Source organism: Sinocyclocheilus anshuiensis, unplaced genomic scaffold (assembly GCF_001515605.1).
Source record: "Sinocyclocheilus anshuiensis isolate Anshui unplaced genomic scaffold, SAMN03320099.WGS_v1.1 scaffold487, whole genome shotgun sequence".
NCBI lineage: Eukaryota > Metazoa > Chordata > Actinopteri > Cypriniformes > Cyprinidae > Sinocyclocheilus > Sinocyclocheilus anshuiensis.
Window position 1 is genome coordinate 1,038,118 of NW_015548240.1, and position 27,118 is coordinate 1,065,235.

The 27,118-nt window shown below is 36.9% G+C and overlaps 1 protein-coding gene across 6 annotated transcripts; it reads right to left on the reverse strand.

Annotated features, from left to right (window-relative positions):
* LOC107654976 (proteasome activator complex subunit 4A) lies at nt 1-27,118 on the reverse strand. Of its 6 annotated transcripts, none has more exons than XM_016442340.1 (49): nt 26,556-27,118; nt 24,937-25,077; nt 24,158-24,274; nt 23,807-23,863; nt 22,227-22,271; nt 20,978-21,127; nt 20,377-20,440; nt 19,509-19,583; nt 19,205-19,327; nt 19,008-19,100; nt 17,771-18,036; nt 17,368-17,554; nt 17,199-17,288; nt 17,054-17,118; nt 16,824-16,974; nt 16,195-16,293; nt 16,031-16,100; nt 15,872-15,939; nt 14,911-15,126; nt 13,589-13,746; nt 13,029-13,124; nt 12,869-12,924; nt 12,719-12,775; nt 12,544-12,599; nt 12,327-12,425; nt 12,184-12,246; nt 11,132-11,227; nt 10,912-11,043; nt 10,559-10,768; nt 10,144-10,280; nt 9,977-10,030; nt 9,751-9,880; nt 9,535-9,643; nt 9,272-9,425; nt 8,811-8,880; nt 8,560-8,685; nt 8,296-8,358; nt 7,996-8,085; nt 7,778-7,882; nt 6,969-7,060; nt 6,692-6,823; nt 6,350-6,558; nt 6,186-6,271; nt 5,976-6,104; nt 5,697-5,852; nt 3,077-3,239; nt 2,105-2,238; nt 1,674-1,808; nt 1-1,277 (listed from the first exon to the last, which is right to left on the reverse strand). In XM_016442340.1, the coding sequence occupies exons 1-48, from the start codon at nt 26,927-26,929 to the stop codon at nt 1,674-1,676; spliced, it is 5,748 nt and encodes a 1,915-aa protein (XP_016297826.1). In that variant the 5' UTR covers nt 26,930-27,118; the 3' UTR covers nt 1-1,277. The 6 variants fall into 6 exon arrangements, with proteins under 6 accessions (XP_016297826.1, XP_016297829.1, XP_016297825.1 ...); XM_016442343.1 differs by lacking the exon at nt 7,996-8,085 and adding an exon at nt 25,512-25,721 and having other exon boundaries at nt 8,206-8,358; nt 26,556-26,620; XM_016442339.1 differs by lacking the exon at nt 7,996-8,085 and having other exon boundaries at nt 8,206-8,358.

The following is a 27,118-nucleotide window of genomic DNA, read 5'->3' on the forward strand; positions in this document are numbered from 1 at the left end:
AAATGTATATTTAACATTTATATTACATCAAACTAATTGCTATATGTCGGTAGCAACATGGGAGAAGCACAAAAAAGACTTTACCTGCATACTTTGTCACACTTTATTACAAACATCCCTTGACTTTTGTCAAATATTTGTAAAAGGAATATCAAGAAAAAAGTAATCAATCAGTCAAGCATTAGCATAGCATTACAGCATTACTGTCTTCTAGTTTACCAAACAAAGTTGAACTACACATTGGCTTATGACATGATTTTGACACGGTGTGAATTATATTTAAAATGTTAAGCTTGCCAACAAACCACTGCATTAATATATGGTCTACAATTGTTGCTACTGACAGGTTCAGCAATGCTTGCTAACTGCAAGTCTCAATGACACTGTCTCCGCATTTGCTGACCGTTCCTTTAAAAAGCTTCTGACACCAGGATATGAGAACACCTGGCTTAAAGCAAAAACTGCAAACACTAAACTAAATGCAAAGGTCAACTAAAATTTTCAATTGAATAAATTAATAAATAATAAACATTTATTGACTGCAAAAATACTAATAGAGAAAAAGATGCGTGAAGTGAAGGAGGGAGGAGTTTAAAATCTCATGGACTACTATTTTGTAACACCATCCATTGTGATTATACTGAATTTTTTAGTTTAGTTCAGCTGTATTGGCATGACAACTGAAGAATAGCATCACCAAATGATATATTCTTGCACTCTTTCATTTATGTAGGCTTACATAACTGTTCAAAATGCACACTGTCTCTATGAGGCAGTAGGAAATGTACAGTGCTACTATAAAAAAAAAGAAAAAGAAAAAAGAAAAGAAATGGGTACCTTTACCTCATACACATATGTAACATTTACCAACATTTCATGTGTACACATTTCAAACAGATTACTGCTAAAATTGTAAAATGCTAGTATTACAATAAATGCAGTGCAAGCAGTGCAGAAAACTGCTTTATATTGGGTTATAACAATCCATACTGCACTCAAACAAGCGGAAACTGAAAACTATACAAGAACATTATAGATGCAGGTCAGCGATACCTGCAATAAAGTTCCCCTTAAATATTAAGTGTATTCAAAAATAATAATTAAAAAAAAGTTTAGTAAAATATCCTAGTTATCTCATAACTAGATGATTGCATCTATTGCTACATAAACTGCGTTTTAATTTTCTGTCCTCTACAAACAATCCCAGACATTCAGAGCAAACAAAAATTCAGTTCAGTTAGCTTTGCCTTTTCCCTTCACCAGACAGTGACATAATTCTGAAAAACAGATCATAACAAGAGTCTGAAGATAAAACACGAATAAGAAAACTTGTATCATATCATATACGGTATCAAAATTCATCAAGGTGGATGAAATGACCCCAAAAAAATGATTTAATGATGAAATAAGTCTAAAAAAGATGTTAAATAAAAATAAAAATCAACTGTTTTACCCAATATGCGTGTTACAGTATGTATTGTGTAGTATTGTACCATAGTATTACTATTTTTATGATGTACAGAGTTGCTGCGTACAGTATATAAATCGTTCCAAATCGGTCATTTCATTTCAATCAGGATGCTGCCTTAGAAGGCACCGTCTATGTAGGCAGCAGAAAGCAAATCATCTCACTAGGTTTTGGAAGAGAGCCTGTGTGTGTGTTTATAACAGACCTAAGCGTAGTAACAGGGGGAGACCAGCAGATCTGTGAGCACCAGCAGCTGGTCATCTGTGAACTTCTGCTGGTGTTCCTGCCAGTTATCATGATGTGTGCGACGGAAATCCGACAGGGTTTTCTTCACAGTCATCTAGAGAAACAACAAATATTTATTTATATAAACAATCTTGTGAGTCACTCATTTATAGTAACAGGCTCTCGGTTTAGCTAGTATTCTCAGTATTGCAGTTGCTGGTCTGCCTTTGCCATCCATACATTTTCTTCCAAATGCAGTTGCATGAGTCATGTTCAACTTCCAGAAATGTTTAAACATTTAATCTTTGCTCAGTCAATCCCTGGCCCCCTGCAGACTGCAATCAACTGATCATTCCCAATCAACCCCCATTCTCTCCACAGCTAACAGCAGGAAAGGAGAAAGAGCTGTACCTCTATAGGCTGTGTGTCGTTGAGGTGGGCACTCAGGTCCACGAGGATCTGGGGCATCCAGGTGGGCACATCATACGGGCTGGACAGGATGCAGGCACTCAGACCCAATACACCTGCATGCCGCCGCACCAGGTCTACACACACAGGAAAAATTAAAGATTCAAGTAGAGTTATTTAAGGTATATAAATATATCTAAAGTGAACACAGGTAAATTCATCCGAGTGACTAAAACAGCCAAAGTTTACCTGAATTCACCCTAGATATAAAATCATTTATAAAAGCATGAGACAACAATTAACATCTGAAATCTATTTGACCAAAGTCATGATGTAAAATGAAAAACGTATGTGTGTGTGTGTGTGTATATATATATATATATATATATAACTAAAATTAATTTGAAGCATAACATTGAAAGGTATGAAAATTTTTTATTCATTTTAAGATTGGCTAAAAATTAAATTTAACAGTGTTTTCAAGATTAACTTTAAGCATTAGACTACAAAAGTAATTTAAATGTAAAACGTAGGAAAAATTAGCATGCACAATTAAATATCCAGTACTGGATTACATATACTATATACTGAACAACAGTTGCTCAATTTCTATAATATCAGCTCAAATTCTATAATATCTCTACTTAAATAATTTAAACTTTAGAATTAAAAGCATTCAAATATTAATCAAATGTTTCCTGAGTATTCCTGATGATTTCTGAAGGATTACGTGACAATGAAGACTGGAGTAATGGCTCCTGAATATTTAGCATTGCCATCACAGAAATAAATATTTTAAAATATATTCAAATACAAAACAATTATTTTAAATTGTAAATATATTTTACAATATTACTGTTTTTACTGTATTTTTGATCAACCTTGGCTGTGTAAGAGACTGCATTCAAAAGCATAAAAAATTGCTGACCCCAGACTTAAGTGTATGTACTGTATATATGTCTGTGTGATCATTACCAGCAGAAGGGATCGTGTCCACCACTGAGCCCAGCTCTCTCCTCTTGCGCTTGGGCAGACGGGTTTTGCTCAGGGCCTCAAAATGGGCCTGCATGGGTTCGTCAATGCTGAGAAAATTACACTGCAGGAATCCACTTAAAGTGGTGGCGGCCATCTCCCTCACCTAAAAACATGAAGAAAGACAGACAGAGAGAGAGAAGGAAAGAAAGATCATTACAGAAGATTGTTACAGTTCAGGCTAATATCTTGTGGCCAAAGGTTCAGACGGTTTCTCTTTTCAGTTATCTAACGCGTGGGAAGTGCAGAGCAGGGACAGACGGGGTCTTTTGTGTCACAACTTTTCTTTAAAGAAGAAGAATACAAGAAGTGTTGGAAATTTATGTAACATAGAACGGTGCAATCTGCATCACAGAACAAAACACCATGTTCCAGAGCAGGACTCCAGTCAGGTTGAAATGGGCGAATAAGCAAATTTAGAGCTCATTACCATTAATGTGCTAAACAACTAGTGTGAACAACTAGTCATCTAACAGGTATGGTGGCCCAGTAGTGCATAACACAACAAAATCTCCAAAACACAACACAGGACTAATTTCATTGTGTTGTGCTAATTTTGCTGTGTTGCGGCTTGTTTCCATTGCATTGTTCTAATTCCATTAGGTTTCAGCTTGTTTCCATTGCGTTATGCTAATTTTGTTGTGTTGCGGCTTGTTTCCATTGTGTTGTGACAATTTCGTTGTGTTGCGACTTGTTTTCGTTGGGTTGTGCTAATTTTGCCGTGTTGTGCACTACTGGGCCACCGTAAACCGGTCTCAAAGAAGCCCTGTGTAATTAGGCAAAAAATCCAGAGATATTAAAAATACACAGACAGCCATAAAAGCTGACTCAGCAATAGCAATTCTCTGTGCATGTCTATGAGAGTTTAGGACACGCATTTGTGCTGACAAAGAAACGATGGCTATTGTTTTGTAGCGTCAAACTCTTGTGATCTTGGCCTGTGCGCTCTGATCTTTAACCTTGAAACAGTCACTGTCACGTCCTGATTGGCTAGTACTAATCAACCGAATGTCTGTATCACATCACAGAGGGTCGTATCGTATGCATCATGGAATCCAGAGTGTTTTTATTTAATAGGCTGAATTAAAGGGTGTAGTTTTCTTCCACGCATAACCCTATTCTTTTCCCCCTTTAGCCTCTTTTCTCTCTGTTTGCAGTCCTCTTCTCTCTGAAAATGTGAACATCTATCACCATGGAAACAGAATATTGCTGCAGCTAGGAGTTGCTATGGTAACAGTAAGAGGGATCGAACGATAAAGAGCATGTGTGTGAGAGTGAGAGAGAGAGAGAGAGAGAGAGAGAGTAAAGGAAAACAAGGGAGCGCTACATCATTGAAAAGACAGAATGGAGAAAGAGACTCTTTCACCACGGAGGCTTACGTAATTGGCTTTCGACACATTTAACCTTAGCGATTATACTAAAACACACGCATGAATTTAGATATACTGAAGATATATAATCTTGAACAGTAATCAGGCTTAATTAAAGTGAAAAATGTCTTAAACATGCAAATACCTGCACACATTATGAGAGTGAAATCATTATATGTGAATATGGCCTGTGCATTTATGTTATGCATAATAAGGGCTAACTATGTGGAATATATACATTTTTCTTCCAAAAATACATTAACTACAGAAACTTAATTTCCATAGTTTGGAAAAAACCCCACTATGCAAGTCAATAGGGACCAACTGAAGGTGAACTATCCCTTTAATATTTTTAAAATGTAAGTTGTTAATGTGATGGCAAAGCTGAATTTCCATTATTCCATGCTTAATAATTTTGTACAAACTTTGATGGATTTTTTATGATTCTCTGATGAATATAAAGTTCAAAAGAACAGCATTTATTTGAAATAGAAATCTTTTGTAACATTATAAATATTTTGCTGTCACTTTTAAATGTAAAAGGTAGAGTAGCACATTTTAAAAGGTCCACACTAGTGAAATGATTAAAAAAAAAAATGTATGAACGAATGAATTAATGAATGAATGATGAATAAATAAATAGGTAGGTTGAGAGGTAAATGTAAAGTTAGGGTAAAAATAGGGTAAAAATGTAATTAAATTATAAATTCTAATAAAATTAATATATAAACCATTTTAAATAAGTACAAATGTGCAATGCCAATTTATCTCACATTTTTTGTGCATGTTAACATGGTTAAAATGCTTTGCTTCATATGAGAGAAACTTTGAAAAGTATTCCAACTGCCAAAAAAATGCCCACTCTCTCACTATGCTATTAAGATGAATGAAGTCTTCATTGGTGAGTTAGTGATTCATTTTATTCCAATGCTCTGCTGATTGGCTGTCATAGTTAAAATGCTGTTCATAAAGTTCATCCATTTAATTTTTGAATTTTATTTGATTGAAGAACACAAATAATTCATAATACTCAGTATAAAATTACTAGGCAAGTCTGTACTCTCATATTAGGCATGGCAGATGATTGGTTGTGCCCCATAGAAATAAAGAGCCAGAGACACCCCTGGTCCTCAGAAACTGCGAAACAAACCTTTATACATGTGCATATATCAGTGTGCAGTTTATTCACACACCTCAAGTTGTTCATCCTCCAGCAGGCTCAGTACTAGTGCTCTCACGTCACTGACGGCCTTGGCATCGCTGAGGAAGGTGAAAAGATTGTAGAAAACCATGATCTGCAGGTAGGTGAGAACGGTGTAACGTGCGTGCCATGAGCTGCTCCTCGAAATCTGTAACAAACAGCACCATCTGCTGGTCAGATTACACATTAAACCCTGGCATTCATACATAACTCACACTAAAAGCATATTTAGTGTCTGTGTGTGTGTGCATTATTGGCATTGGAAAGTCACCTCCTCAAGTGCACTGAGGACTTGTGGGATCTGTTCTGAGTACAGCAGTCCCTGGGACATGAGAGACAGACATGTCTTAGCATCTCTCTTCATCTCATCATAGCTGTCGTCATTCTCCACAGGAGCAATCTAGAAAGAGAGATAGAGACAGACTTCAAAATACAAGACTTGTAGACAGTTAACTAAATTACAGACAAAATTGGGACTCACTTTAAAGAGTAGAGGGAGGAGACGAAGCTGTTCTGGGACCACAGAAGAGAAGGAGCGTCCAGCACTGGTCATCAACCACTTCAACACTATCACAAATACAAAAATATTTTTAAAATACCACTTCTGCACACTCAAACATTCACATTCACACACAAAATACACACCAGTTTTGAGTAATTTGATGGCTTGTGTCCTCTCGTCTTGATCTCCCTCTGTGTTCTCCTCTACCACGTGGTTCTGGATCTCCTCCTCGCCCTCCGTTAAAGGCTTGAGCCTGGCCAGCACACGCTCTGTGAACTCTGCGTTGCGCGGGGATGTGGTGGGCTGAGTGTGTGGCAGGTTCACGTCGATCATGAAGATGTAGGTGAGCACACTGAGAGACAGGACGAGAAGAGAGAAAGAATGAATGGCAGTTGCTGAGACCAAAGCAAACAATGACTTTGAAAAGACTGAAGGTGAAGAAAATACATATAATGTTGACTTGATTTTTTCATTCAAGTACATACCTGCCGATGCGTTCGCGTACATTCTTGTAGACCTGAGTGAGTTTGGGTTCTAGGTACTGTAGTAACCTGTGAAGCAACTCTGGAACTCTCCATTCCTGCTGAGCAAGACCTCCCTGCAGCACATACAGACGGCTGAAAAAGAGAGATGACATTGCATCCAATTGAAATCCAAACTTAGACATGAAATATAAAGAAGTCACATTCAGCATTTCCCCTTTTTAATCCATTCAGTACATTCAGCTTTCAAAAGAGGAAGTGTGTGGTAGTGATGTAATACCAAGCATCCACAAATGAGCCTCCTTCTCCTGTGACCGGAGATTCCATCAGCATCTCAAACAGCCAGTGCAGCTTTCGTGGGTCTCGGCTCTCCTGTACAACACATATATTTGTACACAAGGAATATTTTTGGGATAATATTAAAGAATATACTGTTCTAATAGAATGTACCGTTTAAGAGTTTTTGGTCTGTAAGATTTTTTCAAATGCTTTTGAAAGACATCTCTTATGCTCACCAAGGCTGCATTTATTTGATCAAAAATACAGCAAAAACATTAATACTGGTAAATATTATTTTAATTTCAAATAGAAAACAGTTATTTTAATCTACATATGGTAAAATATATATTCATGTGATGGTAAAGCTAATTTTTCAGCAGTCAATACACCAGTCTCCAGTGTCACACGATCCTACAGAAATTATTCTAATATGCCGCCGATTTGGTGCTCAAGAAACATTTTCAGGATTCTTTGATGAATAGAAAGCTCTAAAGAGTAGCATTTATTTGAAATAAAAATATTTTGTGACATTACAAATGCCTTTACTGTGACTTCAGTATTGATTTTTAACTTAAACATTCACTAACCCCAATCTCTTGAATGTTAATGTATATTAACTGATTTTCCCTCAGATTTCAGTCATTATAAGAATATGAGATTTAAATTTAATCCACACGGCATATGTATATAACAGTATATGTTTTTTCTTTAAAATATTTGTGCAAAAACTTAACAATATGAGGCATACAGATCTACAGCTTACTAAAAGATGAGTTTGTGCTCTAAAAAGAGTGACAAAGGTGTCCTTACGCAGGCAGTGGCGATACAGGTGCCCCAGTCCGCATACGTCTCAATGGTGATATTGGAAAGAGCTTTACGGAGGAGTGGACACAGCAGAGCCCACAGTTTTTCCACCTGTAACAAACACATACATTCTGCACCAAATGGTGTGTAACAGTGATGTTGAGGACTCAAATCCTCTTAACTTTGTTGTACTGCACCTATATTTTATGCATGTGTGCTAATACCTTGCTGTAGCTCCAGTGTTTGGAACCCCTGATGAGTCCAGAGATGATCTCCGCCACACAGCGCTGGGTGCTCTCATGGGAATCTGCAACCAGACGCTCCAAATTGAACACATCATTCTGCACCAAATGGTGTGTAACAGTGATGTTGAGGACTCAAATCCTCTTAACTTTGTTGTACTGCACCTATATTTTATGCATGTGTGCTAATACCTTGCTGTAGCTCCAGTGTTTGGAACCCCTGATGAGTCCAGAGATGATCTCCGCCACACAGCGCTGGGTGCTCTCATGGGAATCTGCAACCAGACGCTCCATATGAGGCTTCAGCAGAGGCAGGAAGGCATCATCAAAGTTCCGAAAAAGACCCTTTGACAACACAAGACGATGTTTATGATGCAGTCCATTTTTGTTGATTTTTGGCTAATTGACTGGGTGTCAGACATGGAACTGGTTGTCAAACTGGTTTAAACAAGCCTGAAGACCTGGATCATAAACTTCTACAGTCTATAATCAACATTTTAATGGATTTGAGAAACAGACTGCAGAGGCACATCTAAAGACTCTCACCTTAAAGAGGCAAAATCGTCGTGGGCTGAATTTATCTTTCCCCTTTCTGTCCTCCAGAGACAAATACTGGATGAACTGATCTATGAACTGCTGGTCTGAGAAATGATCGTATATGATCTGTTCACTCTACAACACAGAAAACAGGCATGAACAAAATAAAAACGACTGAAATAAAAAAACTGAAATGTGGTGGTACAAGTTGTTCTGAAGTGGTTGGGTTTAGATGTCATTTGGTTTGAATATTTGCGTACCTCATTCATCTCTTCTCTTGTTTTGCCCTGTTTGGGCTGTTCCTCAAGAGGGGCATAGAGCAGCAGTTTCCTAAAAAAAGAAATAACCATGAAATAAAACTAATTTTGTATTGATTGTCAATCAAATGCTAAATATACACTGTTGTCCAAAAGTTTGATTTTCAGCAGCCGTTACTCTAGTCTTCAGTGTCACAATCCTTTCTTATTAATAACACATAATCATTTCTTGTTAATATCAATGTTGAGAACAGTTGTGCTGCTTAACATTTTAGTGATATATATTTTGTCCAGTTTTCTTTGATGCATTTAAAGTTCAAAAGACATCTTCTGTAATACTGAAAGGGTCTTCCTTTTCCTTGTGTCATTTTCTTTGCATTCCTCACACAAAGCTATTGTATGGCTTCAGAAGACATTTAATATGGTGCACAAATCATGTTTTTAAGCACTGTAAGAATGTGTACCGTGGCCATATAGAATAGCCCCAGTGGGTTTTCTCAATGAAGCAGCATTCATTCCAGTCCTGCTGGGAGCATGGCAACCTGCTGCTGTCATACCGCAGCCACTGGTTATCAGGCCTGTCTCCCGCCAGCAGAGAGCTTAGAGCTTTACCACCACCTACATGAAGAACAGGAAGAAATATAACACAAATCTCAGACATTCTTTGATATGTGTCTATTTACTGAGACCATATAGTCATTTATTACTGTACAGTTAGTGTTCTCACATGACTGCAGCGAGGTTTTGAGCTCAGATATGTCGTAGGGATTCACTGCCACTTTCTTGTGAGGTCTCTTGAGCTGCTTTAGAATGCCACTCACTGCTGATATCGCACCCTGAAAAATAAATAGCAGACGCCAGAATGAAGTGTCTTTTTGTGTAGCTTTCCTTACACACATATGTTTATAGGTATAATTGTGACAGAATGCACACACAAACACACATTGCGAACTAAGAGCGAGTCGTGGTTCAGGCTCTCAACGAAAAAGAGGACTGCAGAGGAAGGCAAGGGGTGGTCATCTCTCAGCATCAGAGAGAGGAAGCCGATAGCTATCTGCTCAAACTTCCAGAGCCTGCCAAATAAACAAGCATATGACCAATGAAGTTCCATTACTTTACCATCCAGACATTTGCTGTGCAGTCTAACCCGACACAATGAGTAGACATACAAGTTTCGGTCGTAAAGGCTGTCCAAAAGATCCACCACTAGCTTCTCATACTTCCTGTTAGGATTGATAAAAATAAAAAAAACCTACATTTTTGTGTATATCCACTGCTTAATGGGATATAAATTGGAAAGCATATTTGTATGTAGTTTTTTTTTGTATTTACTTACTGCACTGAGTCTTTGTTTTTCTGTTCCTGTCTCTTTCTTCCCTCCAGTTCCTCCTGTTCAGAGGCGGCACATGGAGTCGGTTCTGGGTTACTGGATTTCATCATTTTTAGAGCAACCTCCACACAGCTCTCCGGGATCTGAATATGAAACAAAAAAGAACAGTGTAAACACAAATATCACAATACAAATACCTTTATTTTTGTTATTGCTGCAGTTAGCATAGAAAGAAAAAGATGACGCTGGTGTGCGATGTCAACAAACACATTAGCAAAAATCATTTTCACTTTATATTATCATGTTAATACTTTAAATTATGAACGAAGGCTTTCGGTTTACTTAAAGCTGAAGTGTGTCATTTTTTCTGATGTTTAGTTGATGTTTCTCCCTCATTTAGGCTACTATTTGCTGAACTCACAGAAAAGTCAATTCCGATGGTCTCGTACTGGCGGTGGATTTTGTCAGCCAGATCATCAAAGAGCCGGACGACTGAAGACTTCTCTAGAGACATTGAGGGGCTCATACCAGAATGCAAAATGGCAGGCCATGTGAGAGCAATGCAGTCCCAGTACTGCAGGTTAGCAAGACAGATCCCAGAGTGGTTCCCTAACAGACAGTACAAGGCACCCTGGAGAAGAGTAAAAAAGACATAGACAACATATGATCCTACTCAATTTTCAAAAGCTTGTCATACGTCAGAATGATCAATAGAAAGAGAAAGATTCTTAGTTTCTTTCAGTGTATATTTATCCCGAACTGTGTAAGACCTACTTTGAATTGCTGCTGGGTGACGTCAGTGCGGTCTGGGTCCAGATACTCCAGCACCGCAGGGATGACGTCTCTGCAGCATAAGCTGTAGGTTCCCAGTGCTGTGAACAGCACGTTCTGAGCTTTACTCCTCACCTGAGGTAAAATATGGACTGTTAATGATGTATTCATTGCTTTTGTGTGTAAATACATATGTATGTTTGTGTATAAGGCCTTGTCATACCTGACTGTACCTGCTAGTGGACAGTCTAAGCAGGTCATTTATCAAGTCCTGATGAACACTCCTGTAGCAACATCCCTCCTTGGTCAGATTTCTTAACTGAAACACACAGGCACAAAACACACTCAAAACGACTGTAATCATAACAAAACATGCCGAAGAGCCCCAAAATATGCATTCTCGTTTTATGATTATGATCCCTAACCCTAACCCATCTCATGAAAACCTGTTCAGGTCAATAATTTTACCCTAAAATCAAACTAATTTTAGAGAAATATTTTTTCAATAGCTTTCATGACACATTCCACACAGTCTTAATTTTCTTTACGCAATTTATTATAGGATATATATGGAAGCCCGTTTCCACTGAATAAAAAAAAAAAAAAAAAAGGTTATTGCGACTTTTTATCTCACAATTCTGACTTTTTTTCACAGAATTGTGAGCTATAACCTCGCAATTGCGAGTTAGAAAGTCAGAATTGCGAGATATAAAGTCAGAATTGCGAGATAAAAACTCGCAATTCTGACTTTTTTCTCGCAATTGCGAGTTTATATCTTGCAATTCTGACTTTTTTTCTCAGAATTTAACTCGCAATTCTGACTTTATAACACGCAATTGCGAGTTATAAAGTCAGAATTGCGTGATAGCCAATAAACTCAATTGCGAGTCAAAGTCAATTTTGAGGGGGGGGGGGGAAAGGCTGATATGTTCTCAGAATTGCGACTTTATGTCTCGCAATTGTGAGTTTATATCACACAATTCTGACTTTATTTCTCAGAATTGCGAGTTTATATCTCACAATTATGACTTTTTAACTCGCAATTGCGAGTTTATATCATGCAATTATGAGAAAAAAAGTCAGAATTGTGAGATATAAAGTCGCAATTACCTTTTTTATTCAGTGGTGGAAACGGGCTTCCATAGACATATTATTAGAATGCCGTAATAAATAAATCAATAAAATAAAAAATAAAATATGTCTGACAGGTTTTGTGAGATTCACCCAAATGCTCTATAAAATATAATTATTATTATAATAATTCTTATGAGTTACCTCATGTTGCAACATGACTCTGTCTATGAGTAGAGCTCTAATGTGCTGTTTACTGCCATGAAGCTGGAGAGAAGAAGAGAGAGTGTCAGTCAACTACATGTCAAATAAAGAGATTGGTAACAGATATTAAATGTGTGTCTAACCTTGTTCTCCATGGACTTCTTAATGAGACTGAAACTTTTCCAACGTGAGTCAAACTCATGTTTGTGTGAGCCTTTAAAGTGGAGCAGGTCGTTGATGATCTATAAAAAAAAAAACACCATTCATCTGTCATACCACCTGCTTATCACCAATACAATACTGTAAATATCACGTGCACATAAACCTGACAGACAAAAACCTGACAGTGTTGCAGTTCACCTTTATAATTGAGAAGAGGGATTTGATGTCATCCTCTGAGTGCTCTAGAGTGTGGTCTGTATGGATAAACATCATAGAGTTGAGAGACAGATCAACAGATGTTAAAAAAAAATCTGTTGTATTAAAATTTAAAGTTTAAATCTAGAACAGGACTCAGTATGTTAGAGTAACTTACGTAGTAGAGGTCTAATCACCTTACAGATGTCCTCTCTGTAGTTCTCTCTAGACAGGTCTGCCACATAATCAATAATAAGCAAGCAACTAATTCATTAATCAGTATAGCTCCAGCACTGGTTTTAAACACAAGAAGGAAATGCTCACTCACCATAGTCTACTCCAGTGTAAACGTTTGTCTCGCATAGCTGAATAATACTCTTTATCCTGAAGTGAGAGGCATTGCAAGGTTACAATATTACTAAATTAATATGTTTAAAATAAAGTGCTTTATGTAACTGCACTATATTGTGCGTGTGTGTCACACTCACTTCTCCGGCACAGGTTCTCCATTCAGTAGAGGCAGAAGGCTGCTTGCTCCCAGAAGGCAGTTATGAACAATGGACAGACTCTGTAGAACATCATCCCTAAAGAGACACAAAACTCATTAGCAAATTAATCTTTCTCTCATCTCTTTTTCTGGAATGTACTTTTTTGTATTAATGCATTAATTAAAATTTGTCCATCTATGAAAGAAACAAAAAGATCTCTAAAGAGCTTAAATCAATCTTAAATCATAGTGTCTGATTTATCTCTAAATCAGTGATACATGAACGTGTACCACAGGGGCCGGAGATATTTAAAAACATTTGGAATTTTGCTCATATGAAACTGAAACTTAAATAAAAATATGAAAAATATAAAGTATTAAATAAATCACAATTAATCTTTTGTTATAAACACAAACACATTCAGTCCCTTTTTAAAAAAAAATTCAGTATAGTATGAACACATTTCTGGTTTGATGTTGATGAAGGGGAACGTACTGATGGGACTGTGGGGGTACGAATGAGTTCAAACAGATAACATGTTACCGTATCCTGTGGCTGACCTGCTGATGTCCTGTTCTCCCTGTGTGTGTTTCTGCAGATGCTGGAGTTCAGGTTTTAACAACAGATCCAGCAAGTAAAAAACAAACTCTTTCTCTTCTGTGCTGGGCATGTGCCACTGGATGCCCAGGTTCAACAGGTCTCCAGGCCGACCCCAGTCCTGATCCAGAGAGGAGACAGAGACAACTAGTGCAACATCAGCCTCAATAACTTAGGTTTTTTTTTTCTCCAACAAAAACATAACAAAAAAAAAAAAGGCAATAGTGACCAATGTTTTGTGCAATTAAGTATACTGATGATAACTGGTGTAATGTCTAAAATCATCCTTATCTTTTCTTGATCCACTTTTCTTTAAGACCTTAAGAAAAAAACATTACAAATAAGTTTCATGGATTTGTTTTCATAAATTTAGAAAAAGAGGGGAGTAGTTTAGATTTTCTGAGAATGCTGAGGAGGAGTCAAGTTCAAATGAACCATGTAACAATACGTCAGTCAGAGAGGAAGAGTGACGTCTGTTTCTCTAAGAAAAGGTGCTCAGGTTAACCAGTGCTAGAGACGGTGACGGAGCTCCACTAATCCATTCATTTACTCAATCATCTCATCTCTTCCTCTTCAGAGACATTTGATGGGATAAAATAAAAGTAAAGCCCAGTCACAGGAGCAAGCACAAATATCCTAGTGGGAACTTCCCATTCACACTGCTGTTGTGAATTTAAACATTTTGGAATTTTTAAATTATATTTTCAGACTTGTTTGTACATTTTTTATTACTATACTTTAACACTGATCATATTATATTATAATTTTCATATAATATTAGTATTTACTAATTTATATCCACTAATTAATATCAACCCTAAAATACAACATTTGTCACTTTGTAATAGAAACAATTAACCCATAGAAATTCATTTAAATTGGGAGTAGTGGAGTTTTTTATTTTTGCTTAAATATGGTTCTCAATTTTTTTTCTCCAGAGAAAAATCATCTCCAATCATCTCCAGAGTTTCAGAAGAAATCTCAACGATATCTCCGAGTTTAGATTTACCAAGATACCAAAGTCGTAATTTCACCTGAACACAGGCATTTCTCATCTAACTGATTTAAGTACAAAACTAACTGGTCAAAGTTAGGCTTTTCACATCAGACAGCTCTGTACTGTACTGTATGTTAACAATTATTTTCAAATGGACTCTTGGAAACTCTGTGGATTCTTCAGGATTATGGCATCATATTTCAGATTTATTTTAAGCAGAGCTGAGCCGTGTCACTATGAGAGGGTTAGTGGCAAAATCGGGCAACTCATTTTCCACTTGAGGCTGACCTTAATTGGAAGGTATGTGTCAGTGTGCTGCTGGACCCCTCCGGGCATGCTGCAGTACTCTCTGGGATAGATGAGGGACATGGAGCGCAGGATGTGATAGAGCAGCTTACAGGCCAGATTGTAGCCCTGCTTACATTTCAGGTGCAGAGTTAACTGAAGAATCTGCACCAGCTGAGACCTGTAGAGTAACAGTTGATCACCATCCACACGGGTCACCTACAGCCAGAGACACAAGGACTGTTATTTTATAAATATCTAGATACGTTTATAGTAACAGGATTCCAGTTAGAAATAGATTTGTAGTTATAGATTCTAAAGTCAAGTTTTAGATTTCAAGAGTTCTAAATATCTTTTTTTGTTTTATAAACTTTTATTTCTTCAATTACAGGTATATACTACCACTCAAAAGTTTGGGGCCAAAAATAATTTTTAAAGCGATCCTGAAAAAACTTTTTTTTTTTTTTTGGGTTTCACAAAATTATCAAGCAGCACAACTGTTTTTAACATTGATAATAAAAATAAATGTTTCCTGAGCACAAACTCAGCATATTATAATGATTTCTGAAGGATCATGTGACACTAAAGACTTAAGAGTTGCTAAAAAATTCATCTTTGCAATCACAGAAATAAATTACTTTACTGTTTTACTCTATTTTTAATCAAATAAATGTAGGCTTGATGAGCATAGGGGAACTCTTTTAAAAACATTACAAATTCTTTATAAACCCCCAAAAATATACATGTGTAAAGCTGAAATTCCACAGTTCTACATTTACATTTCTATATTTCTAGAGTTTGATTTGTAGATATACATTTCAAAAGTTCTATATTTCTAGATAGATATTTTCACTTATAGATCGCTAGATTACGATTTTTGCATTTCCAAAGATATTGATTTCCAGAAACACATTTCTAGAGCAAGCTAGCTAGATATCTACACGTTGTAGAATCCAGTGCTGACCTCCGACAACAGCTGGAGGTTCCACATCAGCTCTTTATCCAGCTCCTCTTCATTTAATTCCTCTTCATCTGAGAACACATGGTATGTTAACAGGAAACTCACAACACATGTAGCAATACATATACTACCATTGACACATTACATGCAGGTGGAACTTACAGGCTGAGATTTGTAATATGGCATTACAGCAGTGGGGCAAAAAGAGTTTCAGAGCCTCTGCCGGGTGACACTAAAAGGAGAATAATAATTTAAACTGGTCAGCCAAACGTTTTGAGAAACACTATCAGCTGTGGGAGTCAATGAGTTGAGCTCAGGACACTGACCTTGGTTGCAGCTCGGCACATGTTCGCCACCATCCGTCCAGCCACGTGAGTCTCAAAAATGTTTGTAGTGGCAAAGTTAAAGACTTTTTCCAGAGCCACCTATAAAAATAAAGGAAATATGTTCAAATATCATCACATAGTTAAAGCACTATGGAAATACACTTCCGTTCAAAAGTTTAGGGTCTGTAAGATTTTCATTTTTGAAAGAAATCATTACTTTTATTCAGCAAGGATGCATTACTTTGATCAAAAGTGACAATGGAGACATTTAGAATGTTAAAAACGATTTCCATTTCAAATAAATGCTGTTTTTGTTAAACTTTCCATTCACCAAAGTGACTAGAAAAAGATGTATCATGGATCATGTGACACTGCAGACTGGAGTAATGCTGCTGAAAACTCAGTTTTGCCATCACAGAGAATAAATTAAACAATTAAATAAATAATATTTCACAATATTACCGTTTTTACTGTATTTTTCATCATAGAAAAAATACAGCTTTGGTTAGCATAAGAGATTTGGTGAGAAAAACATTTAAGAAAATCTTACCGACCCCAAACTTTTGAGCGGTAGTATATGTTATGACTAGGTTTAACTCCATGGGTACAGAGAGTGTGTTTATAATGACCTGGAATATTTCCATAGAGCATTGCGTGAGGATAGTGCTGAATGTGGAGGACAGGCCCAGCTCCACCAGACTCTCCAGATGAGTCATTTTCTCTGTCTCCATCTCCTCCCGGGTTTGTTCCAGTGTACTCGTGTCAATCAGTGCAAAACACCTAAATACACAAACACGAGAGGGAGAATGAGGATACAGAAAGAAATACACATGTACAGTATTCAGAGACAGTTCTGTACCTATCAATAAACTGAAGAACAAAGTCCTCAAACTCTGCTGAGGCTGAACACAACACTTTTTCCACCTGCACAAAAACATAGAATGAGAAAATTGCACATGAATTATGACAAGTAAAAAGATCCTAATGACAGGAGGATGTTTCACCTGTGTGAGGTCATTTCTTGTCTGAACAGCAGCTGAACAGTCCACCAATGGCACAAGAGTAACAAAAGTCGCTAAAAATTGGAATGTTATCTGTAAAAAAAACACTTAACACTTAATTGCTGTATAATTTTTAAATTTTAACTTACAATTTATATATATATTGTCTCACCATGCACTTGCTGAAGTCATTGGGGTCAACCCCAGGCAGAGCCCTCATGAGGAGAGGCAGCATGTGTGTGGGGCCCTCTGGAAACCTCTGGCCCCCGGCCACCAGGCTCCGCGCCACACCGATCATACAGCTTAGAGTGGCGGTCAGCTGGTGAGGCTCAGTGAGGGTCTCCATGGCAGGATATGTCCTTAAATGAGATGAAGAACAGGAGAAACGAGTCCCGAAAATGCTTTTATGTGATAATGTCAAGCCCATCATCAATTTACGGTCTCATTTCTAAACTACCAAGGGTTTGTTAACAAGCTGAATTCTACAAAACATCTATGAAATTATTGTACTCTTATAACTGTTCACTCAAAATATATTAGATTGTACATAAACAAACACACACACACACACTTACTTCTCCAGCACTGGAGGAATGACTAGATCAGGTCTGAGCAGGGCAAGGTTTTGCAGGGCCTGGGCAGCATCCAGGCTGCCAGTTTTGCTAAACATCACCAGCAGGATGGGCTGCTTCATACTTTCCACAAAGTCTGTGATGTCCTGCTCACTGAGAAGGTGGCTCTCGGGAACAGGAGTTAGCCACGTTGGCATCCGGTAACGTTCTCGATGCAGACGTTTCACAACACTGGCAGGTAATCGCTGAACGAGCTTCATGAGTTTCATCTAGGGATGGATGGATGGAGCAACACAAAACATTTTTATAAATAAAGAAATTAAAATAAAATATAATATTTTTACATTATTTGAGTTTTCCCATTATTAGATAGTGCAATGAAGAGGAGAAGGAATCATTAGGGAGAAAAGGGGGAAATGGACTTGAAATGGAGCTCTGACCATAACGGGTCTGTAATTATGAGATTTATTTAGACAAATGTGTCATTGAAGCCCAAATAAATAAAGCAAACATGGATTAAATGTAATGTTAGTTCTACTGAGCTTTTAATTTCAAAATTGCACTACAGCTGCCATTTGATCAAAGGGATGAATATTAACTTCGACTTCTGATTCCCATCTCATTGAGTGAGCATGCTGACATATTCTTTCCTGCAATAAAACGTTTTGTACCCTATGATGCTCACCGCAAACCATACAATTCATTTGCATCAAAGGAAGAATACTTTCTGTAAGCTTCTGAAAACAAATCAGATGTTCCACAGAATGCACATCTCATCAACAGCTCAAAGGGAAAGACAAAGTAATATCGCAACAATGTAGTGACAATAAAAGGACAAAGCTTTTACAGGGTTTACTGTGACATTTGAAACTGAGAACTAGATGCCTCTCTCAGTCAAAGCAAACATGCATCGCTGGAAAGATAAACTGTCCTGTGGTCTATGAGGAGATGTTTCTAGAAAAAGAATGGCATGCATTGTTGATAGCAGCAGTGCGTTTCAAACGGACACAGCTGCAAGCTCTTAAAAAGCATTCTGGGAGACAGATTAGCAGCCTAAAGGCCTTGTTCATTTAGCGTTTTTTTCATTTTTTTGTTAATTAAATGGCTTATTTTAATACAATAACTTATTTGTTAATCTTTATAAATGATATATGATTTATGCTTTATATATTATTTAGCATTTTATATAATATTTATTTCTACTAAATTTTGGAATCAGAAATTTCCACCAGTAACTCACCAGCCAGCGGCCATGGTTAGAAGGGTGGAAAAACGAGGCGATACTGTTGAAAAGGCCACTGAGCTGGGTCTGGGTCTGCTTGCTGGGCCCTCCCTAAAATACATTATTAAATATAAAGTAAATGCATTACATCCTGATGGTTTTGATAACTTGATGGCATTTCAATAGCAATTAAAAGCATATGTGCTTCATTTTACCAGCAAAGCAGAAATCCAGATGACCACATGACTGATGTCATAGGCATTTGTCAGATATCTGGAAACCAGCATCTGACTGGATCCTACAGGAAGATTAAGACTCCTTAAGATCCTAGTGAAGATCTGAAAACGGAGACAGAATACAAGCTGTATAACCAGCAATACTGAACCAGCTCTGGATTGAATGGCTTATTGTGTGTACAAAACAGCCAAGGAAAATCATTTAAACAAGAAACTTATTACTGAAAACAGAAGTTTTGGAGCAATGTCTCTATACGGTGGCAGTAATATCTAAATATCTCACCTTCGGTATATAAGGGTCCCAATCTATGTAACCAATGTTGTCATTTGCCAGTCGTGCAAAAAGGCTGACAAGATTCTGGAACAGACAAAATCAGGTTAATTCTAATGTAATGGATTACTGAAGTGAGTTAAAATTCGATAGTGAGGCAACTACAGGTACATCTCAAAAAATTAGAATATCATGAAAAAGTTCAATATTTTTTGTCACTCATTTCAGAAAGTGAAACCCATATATTATATAGATTCATTACACATAGAGTGAAATATTTCAAGCCTTTATTTCTTGAAATTTTGATGATTATGGCTTACAGATAATGAAAACCCAAAATTCAGTGTCTCAGAAAATTAGAATATTACATAAGATCAATTAAAAAAAAGGATATTTTAAACGAATAAAAGAAATGTCAGGCTTCTGAAAAGTATGTTCATTTCTATGCACTCAATACTTAAAAGGGCCTCCTTTTGCATGAATTACTGCATCAATGCGGCGTGGCATGGAGGCAATCAGCCTGTGGCACTGCTCAGGTGTAATGGAAGCCCAGGTTGCTTTGATAGCGGCCTTCAGGTCATCTGCATTGTTGGAACCTTTGCAGGTGTTTTGAGGTAATTAGCTGATTAGGGTGTGACACCATGACTTTCCAATATTGAACTTTTTCACAATATTCTAATTTTCTGAGACACTGAATTTTGGGTTTTCATTATCTGTAAGCCATAATCATCAAAATTTCAAGAAATAAAGGCTTGAAATATTTCACTCTATGTGTAATGAATCTATATAATATATGGGTTTCACTTTCTGAAATGAGTGACAAAAAATATTGACCTTTTTCATGATATTCTAATTTTTTGAGATGTACCTGTATACTTACCACTTCCCAGCTTGGAAGGTTCTGCACCGACACCCACAGGCTTATCAACTCATCAAACCAAAGTCTGCAGAAACACACAAAACAAAATACTTCATGGAACATGCACCACATAAAAGCTCTAGAAAAAAATATGATTTGCATCAGATGTGTTACAGTTATGTAAAATATGGCAATTTTCCATTATCTAGTTATTCTAATTTGTATGAATGACTTTCAAATTATATTTCATTTAAAAAATAACATATCATGGTTGTTCCATATATCTGACATGATGCATTCTGCATTTCAGGTTAAATGCGCCACCATTTGAAGCTTGTGGTCAGTATGACCTTATTAAAAGAAATGAATGCTGAAAATGGTTTGAAATTCAGCTCTGACATCAAAGAAATAAATTACATTTTAAAATATATTAAAATGGAAAACATTGACATTACTGTTTTTAGTCTATTTGTGATCAAACAAATGCAGCTTTGGTGAACACATGCGACTTCTCTTTCGGAAACATGAAAAATTCTATTGACTCCAATTTCCAGACTAATAGGATGGATTGTGCAAGTGAAAGCAGACTGAAAGTGTGTCGTAAATTTCAGGCAGTGCTCACTTAAAGCCCTTATCATGCAGCTCTGGAGGGAGAGTGGTGGGCAGGAAGAGCTCAAAATATCCCATCGCCTTCTGCATGGTTACGTCAAATGGGCACATCAGAGGCCTCCACTCTTCAAGCATCTCCTGTGTGGCTGATTCTGGGAAATATCTGCACGCATTCATACAAAGACACACAGAGAATGATTTTGTGAAGCGCTGTTGCTGATATCTGACCTCAAGCATTATGCACAGATATGACAACACTAAAACTTTGTGGTCTGCCAATTAAATGTCATGGTAAACTGTATGCAGTACAAGTAAACTCTTATTAACTGGATAACTAGTTAAAGTGCTTTAGTTAAAGGATTACAGTCTGCCGGTCTAAGCCACATCAGGAATCCTGACATACATCATGCGGCACTTCCTATCGACCATTTACTGTCCTGTCCATGAGCATCCTGCAAACAGTGCGTTGTCTGTACAAACTGAAGGCATGGACTTCTCTGACCATTGACATGATAACCTTTTCTGTAATCCTACTGTAGATGAGCTGAGAGGAACTTTGAACATGCAGCTTCACCTCACCCTAAATAACTTCCATAGAGTCTCTTCTGTGTTTAAGTGGAAACAAGGAAAGCATACATTTTCTCTCTCTATTTCAGTTAAAATGTCATAAAAAGATCATTATTAAACAGTTTTATCCCAATTGTATGGATATGATGTCCTTGTTGACCTCCTGCTGAAAAAGGGACAGCACTGATCCTAGCAGAGTCAGGAAACTCCCACAAAGCCACATTAAAAGAGCATTAAACAGGATTAACAGCCTAGGCACAAACTGAGGAACTATTAGGGCACAGTTTATATGTACACTACCTGTCAAATATAAGTAGTAGTAATCAAAAACTCCCACTCATCCACAAAGCTAATTTTAAACATTTAAGATTTTTTAAAGATAATTAAAAATATACATATTTAGTCAAGTGTGTCCAAACTTTTTACTGATAGTGTAACTTTGATTAACCTGCTTGAAAAATAAAGCAGACAACCCTTGCACAAAGCATACTCACATATGTAATGAAATCTATAAATTTACGTTTGTTTTTTTTGACATTTGACATGTTTTAATTCTTTACTGTCACTTGCGATCAATTTACTACATCATTGCAAAATAAAATATTAATGTTTAAAAATATTTTATTGACCTTAAACCTTTGATTAGTAGTGTATGTCAGGAATAAGGAAAAGAAGATATGCAACTAAGTACTTACGGTCTGCAGTTCTTGATTAAAGCCTTCAGAACTGCTTCCACTGAGCTGTAAATGGAAGAGAAACTTGAAAGTGACCAACACTGGATACAACAGCACATTCTAATTCCATGCAAACAATTCTACAATGAACAAGACGAACACACTAATGTTGTTAGACCCGCTCATGCATCATGTTATAAACCCAAACAGGCAGTGATGAAGCCAGTGGTAGTGGAACCTTTGGGAAACAGTTTTTTTGGGGTTTATTTTATTTGAACACAGCTGTGATGTGAACTTGTGAACATATTGGGGGCTGATGGTCCATCTATGACCTATATGCTGCTGAAAAGCTGGTCAGTGCAGCTCTTTTAAAGTTTTATCAACCCCCTTATCCTGTGCATCTAAAATAGAAATGAAATTATGATCTTCAATTCCAAAACACCAAATCACATTCATCACTTGCATGAAATCCATCAAACACATGCATCATATAAACCACACAGCTAAACAAATGTAAACAAGCCTGTGTCACCAAAAAAACTGCAGATATGTGACACCCAGACAGGGTGACTACTTTTGTTTTGAAACGGGCCAAAGTTATCTGTCACCTCTGCACTCATACAGAGGAAAGAATCCCTCAGTGGGGACTGACTGTGTAGCAGGAGCCAAGAAGGATACTGGAGTATCAAATATCTGTATTAATGAGCATGGAACACTCAACACTCAGAAACAATGTACAATACAGGGTGTTTGCTGGGGCATTACAATTGAGAGCAACAGAGGGTTATTGAATGGTGTGAGAGCAGCACAACATTGGTTTTCAAAATGTGAGTCCAACAGCCTGTGTCGGGGTGTCAGTACTTTTTTCTGTGCAATGTGACATGCATCTTATTGGGTAAAAGTGCACGTTGTCATTTTAAATTATATTAATATTTTAAAATAATTTTACATTTTTAATATTATGTTTTATATCAAATCTACATATAATATTAATTGTATTTTATCATTATTATTATTTCCTTACACAGATTTCAGAACCTCTAAATTACATAAATGGTCAGCATTATGCGGTTACAATTTTTTTTTAAAAAGCAGCAGCTTTGGCTAGTTACGATCTAAAATCTAGTTACTTAACATTTTTTAATGTTTGGTATTGTCTATTATTTAAGTAATACAGGATAGAAAATACCTAAAAGTATACCAAAGACATAAAATTAACAGCAAAGTTAGACAAGGATCCATTTTTGCACAAGGAGTATTTCAACAGAAACTACAATTTCAAAAGGTCAAATATGCCAACAGCTCAAAAATCACCTAATCATCTAATGAAATAAATTTTTATTAAACCAAAGAACATCAGTTTCTTTGATGAGTATAGTATGAGATTGAGAAAATAAATTGATAATCAACAAGGAACAAATAGGCAAACGGACATTGCTGTTGTGCATCAGCAGTGCCTAATAAACCAAAATATCATGCATCCACAGCAACAAATTAAAGTCAAATAAAGTCAAACACCACTGAGACAAATAAAATCCAGTGAAACATTTAAAAATTATTGAGTGCACTTTAAAATATTAACAGAGTAACATGGTCCTTACCACCTCTGAGCAAGTTTAACAATTATGTGCTTAGAGGAAGAGCGTGGCCGCAGAGAACTGAACATGAGAGGAGAAAAAAGACAGGCTCACTCAGCACTTCCTGTGTACTATTCTCAACATCAGCACCAGTTCTAAGATGTGTGCAGATTCCCAGAATTAGGAGTGACAGTCTTCAAAATAAGAAGCTGGGATGGAAGTTATGAGGGTAACTATATGATTTATTACCTGTTTTATTGAGTAGATATGCAAAATGGATCGCTTTAGAAACAGTGTTTTTTTTAAATGTATTTTTAAAATATTGTTGAGAAAAATCCACTTTTTAATAATGTTTCTGATGGGATATGGATGTACCTGGGAAACCAGTTCAGGCCGAGGTGCTCGGTCTTTGAGTACAGGATCCTGTCCTGCAACTCATAAAGTGGTCGCCATGGCAATTCTAAGTCCTCTCTTGAAAGCAGCTCCTTCTTCCTGTAAGACAAATTCATTTAAATGAGATGATTTACTTCACATGGTTTGTTTTTGTCATAGGTGTGGGTGGATATTCAAATCATGAGCTGTTCTGTCACTCTGCGATTACAAATTAGCAATACGAAAGAGATAATGTGCAGTCATAACTGCATTGCTGTGATGTGAAGAACCAATTATTACATGGCTACATAAACAAATTTTTATATTTTAATTATTGTATTATCTTAATTGTAGACTAGATTCTCCTAAAAAAAACAACAGTTAATTACAGTTAATGCAGAAAACACTTGACCAAAAAACTAAAATAATGGTACAATGATATTATAATATTAATGTATATATCATTATTAATCTGCAATGCAAGTTACTTTTTCTAGAAACTATCTAAAATGACTAGCTTCAGTGTATGATTTTGTATATTTGTTAGGGACTTCTAAGCCTCTAGTCATCTGTCAAAATTTCACAAACATATAAATAAAATAATATGTATACAAACAAACAAATACACACACACATATATATTTTTTAATCTTTTTGGCAGGGCTAAAGAGTTTGCAAACTACTACAGAAATACCCTACACTAGTGACATCATCTTTGTGCTTCCAGTGTTGATGTCATCATCATGGGACTAAATGGAGGGCATGTAGGAAGTCCATCTTACTTAAGCAGGGTGATGAGGAGACGGGCGAAGCACTGCATCATACTGATCTCCAGTTTGGGGATGGTGACCAGCTCATACAGCAGCTTGACAAAGTGCACATGGTCCTCTTTGCTGAACTTCCTTCCATACAGTCGCATATATCTGAAGGACAAGAACTCAGTGTTTTTTTTAGTATTAAAATGTTTTAAAACATTATTTAAACTATATTGTGTCTCCATCTGATATTAACAGTTAGGATGGCGAGTTGTATGGTATGAAATATATTGGCAGTTGCCAATTTTAGAACTGACAGTATTATAGTTCAGACCCTGAACTTCCAAATCAATCCTTTCTGTCTGATTAGTGCAGTTATGTTAGATCATGGCATCAACAATGTGCATCTATGAATAAAACAGAGAAAAAGAAGAACAAATTTAAATGGCCCTACAAAGGATTTCCATTTGGATGTGTTTTCAGTTGCAAGGTGAAGACATAAAAGCAACATGTGATACCCAAGTAAATCACTTTAATTAGAAGATTTAGGTCAAGCTGTCAAAGCTTGCTTTCCAATGAAAAGGAAGTTGACTAAGGCTGACCTGGCACAATCAAATAATTTAGGTCAGACCTGGATACCATAGTTCCGTGCTTGGGCTGGCAATGCCAATGGCTTGCCAAGAGGGTTTTGTTGGGATATTCACTGGAATGGCAGTGATAAAGGAAGTCATGTCCTAAACACCCAAGGGCACACAGAGACAAGTCCCAACACAAACACTGGGACATCTCCAAACATGGTCATAGCTTGCATTCTGGGCATAGAAAAAACAAAACAAACAGACAATCTGAAGAGGTACAACACGAGCATTCATTAATACATTTAGTGAGGATGTCTTGGTTTACGCAAACGTCTTGGATAACATTGAAGACATTTTTTCCGTGTATGTTTACTGTTTACAGATGAGTATTGCATCTCATAGTCACACGTAGTCTGACATCAGTGACTGTTTGTGCTTGTTGTGCTCTTAAAATAGCATTGAGGGGCGAAAACATAACCAAGTAATTTTGCAATCGCTGACAAAATATTTGGCTTGTTAAACACCAGTCAATTGCTTACGTTCACTGCAATGAAGACTCAAACCAATAACTCGATCTCAGTCAAAATTTGTATCAAAATATAATGTTGCCAACTTGTATATATCAACATTGGGTTAATCTTAAAAAAAAAAAAAAAAAACCTCGAGGTAATAGGGATTTTATACGCGGTAAAAATACACACGTACTCTTTAAAGCGTTCCAACTGGATTTGTTTGAATGACGCAAGTGAAACTAAATTAGTGACTACGCATGCGCAACACCAGTCAGCGCGCACTCTCCATTAGCGCTCTATTTAAAACGCACTGGAGATATTTTTACCGTAGTCTGCTTTATCCTCTTAAATACGAAGGGGTCATTCGGCGTTCCTGTGACTCTAAATAGAGCTGCCTAGGAACATCACATTTCCTGTTTATGATATTAGGATTAAGGGAATGTATTCATGATTAACAATCATAGACATTCTAGGAACAACCCCAAAATTGGCAGACGAAGCTATCCGGATGAGTTCTGTATAATGTTTGATGAGTTAATGCCTCTTCAATACTTACGTGGAAAGTTTCCTCGTCCAAAACAAGACACCTGGCCATATCTCTCGAAGTTGGACGGCTCTGCCGAGGTTTCCTTTGATCTGTGCCAAAAATTCATTGGACTCTTCGTCTAGTTTGTCCTTGTAAGGCAAAAGTTCGTTGTAAACAATATCTTTTTGCGGCACAAACCCTAAAAATGTGGTTGCTTCTTTTTTCATATTACAATCCCCCAAATGTGGCTCCTCCACTTCGATTATATTAGAGACAGTCATGAACAAAAATATTCCAAACAGTGATGAGCTTCTGAGATGGTAAGAGAAGTAAATTATAAAACCACTATAAATGTCAAAACCATAATACAGTCTTGTTGAAAGACGCTCACTGTCATCACTCATGTCGTTTCTGAACTCTCTAGGATAATGATGACTTCTTTTAAGCAGACTGGCTTGCTGTCATGCATCTTATTTCTATACGAGCGCTCCATGTATCCGTTTCCATTCAGCTGTAACCAGCCAAACACACATGCCGCAGCTCCACCCTCCTCACCCTGCGTCACTTCCACCTAACCATGTCCAAAATAACAG

Excerpts from the sequence above, each read along its gene's own strand:
- LOC107654976 (XM_016442340.1), bottom strand. The coding sequence starts at position 26,929 with ATGAGTGATGACAGTGAGCGTCTTTCAACAAGACTGTATTATGGTTTT. Across the intron at positions 18,037-19,007 it reads CTAACCATGGCCGCTGGCTG|ATGAAACTCATGAAGCTCGT; the intron begins GTGAGTTACTGG and ends ATCCATCCCTAG. Across the intron at positions 10,281-10,558 it reads CCATCGGAATTGACTTTTCT|ATCCCGGAGAGCTGTGTGGA; the intron begins GTGAGTTCAGCA and ends TTTCATATTCAG.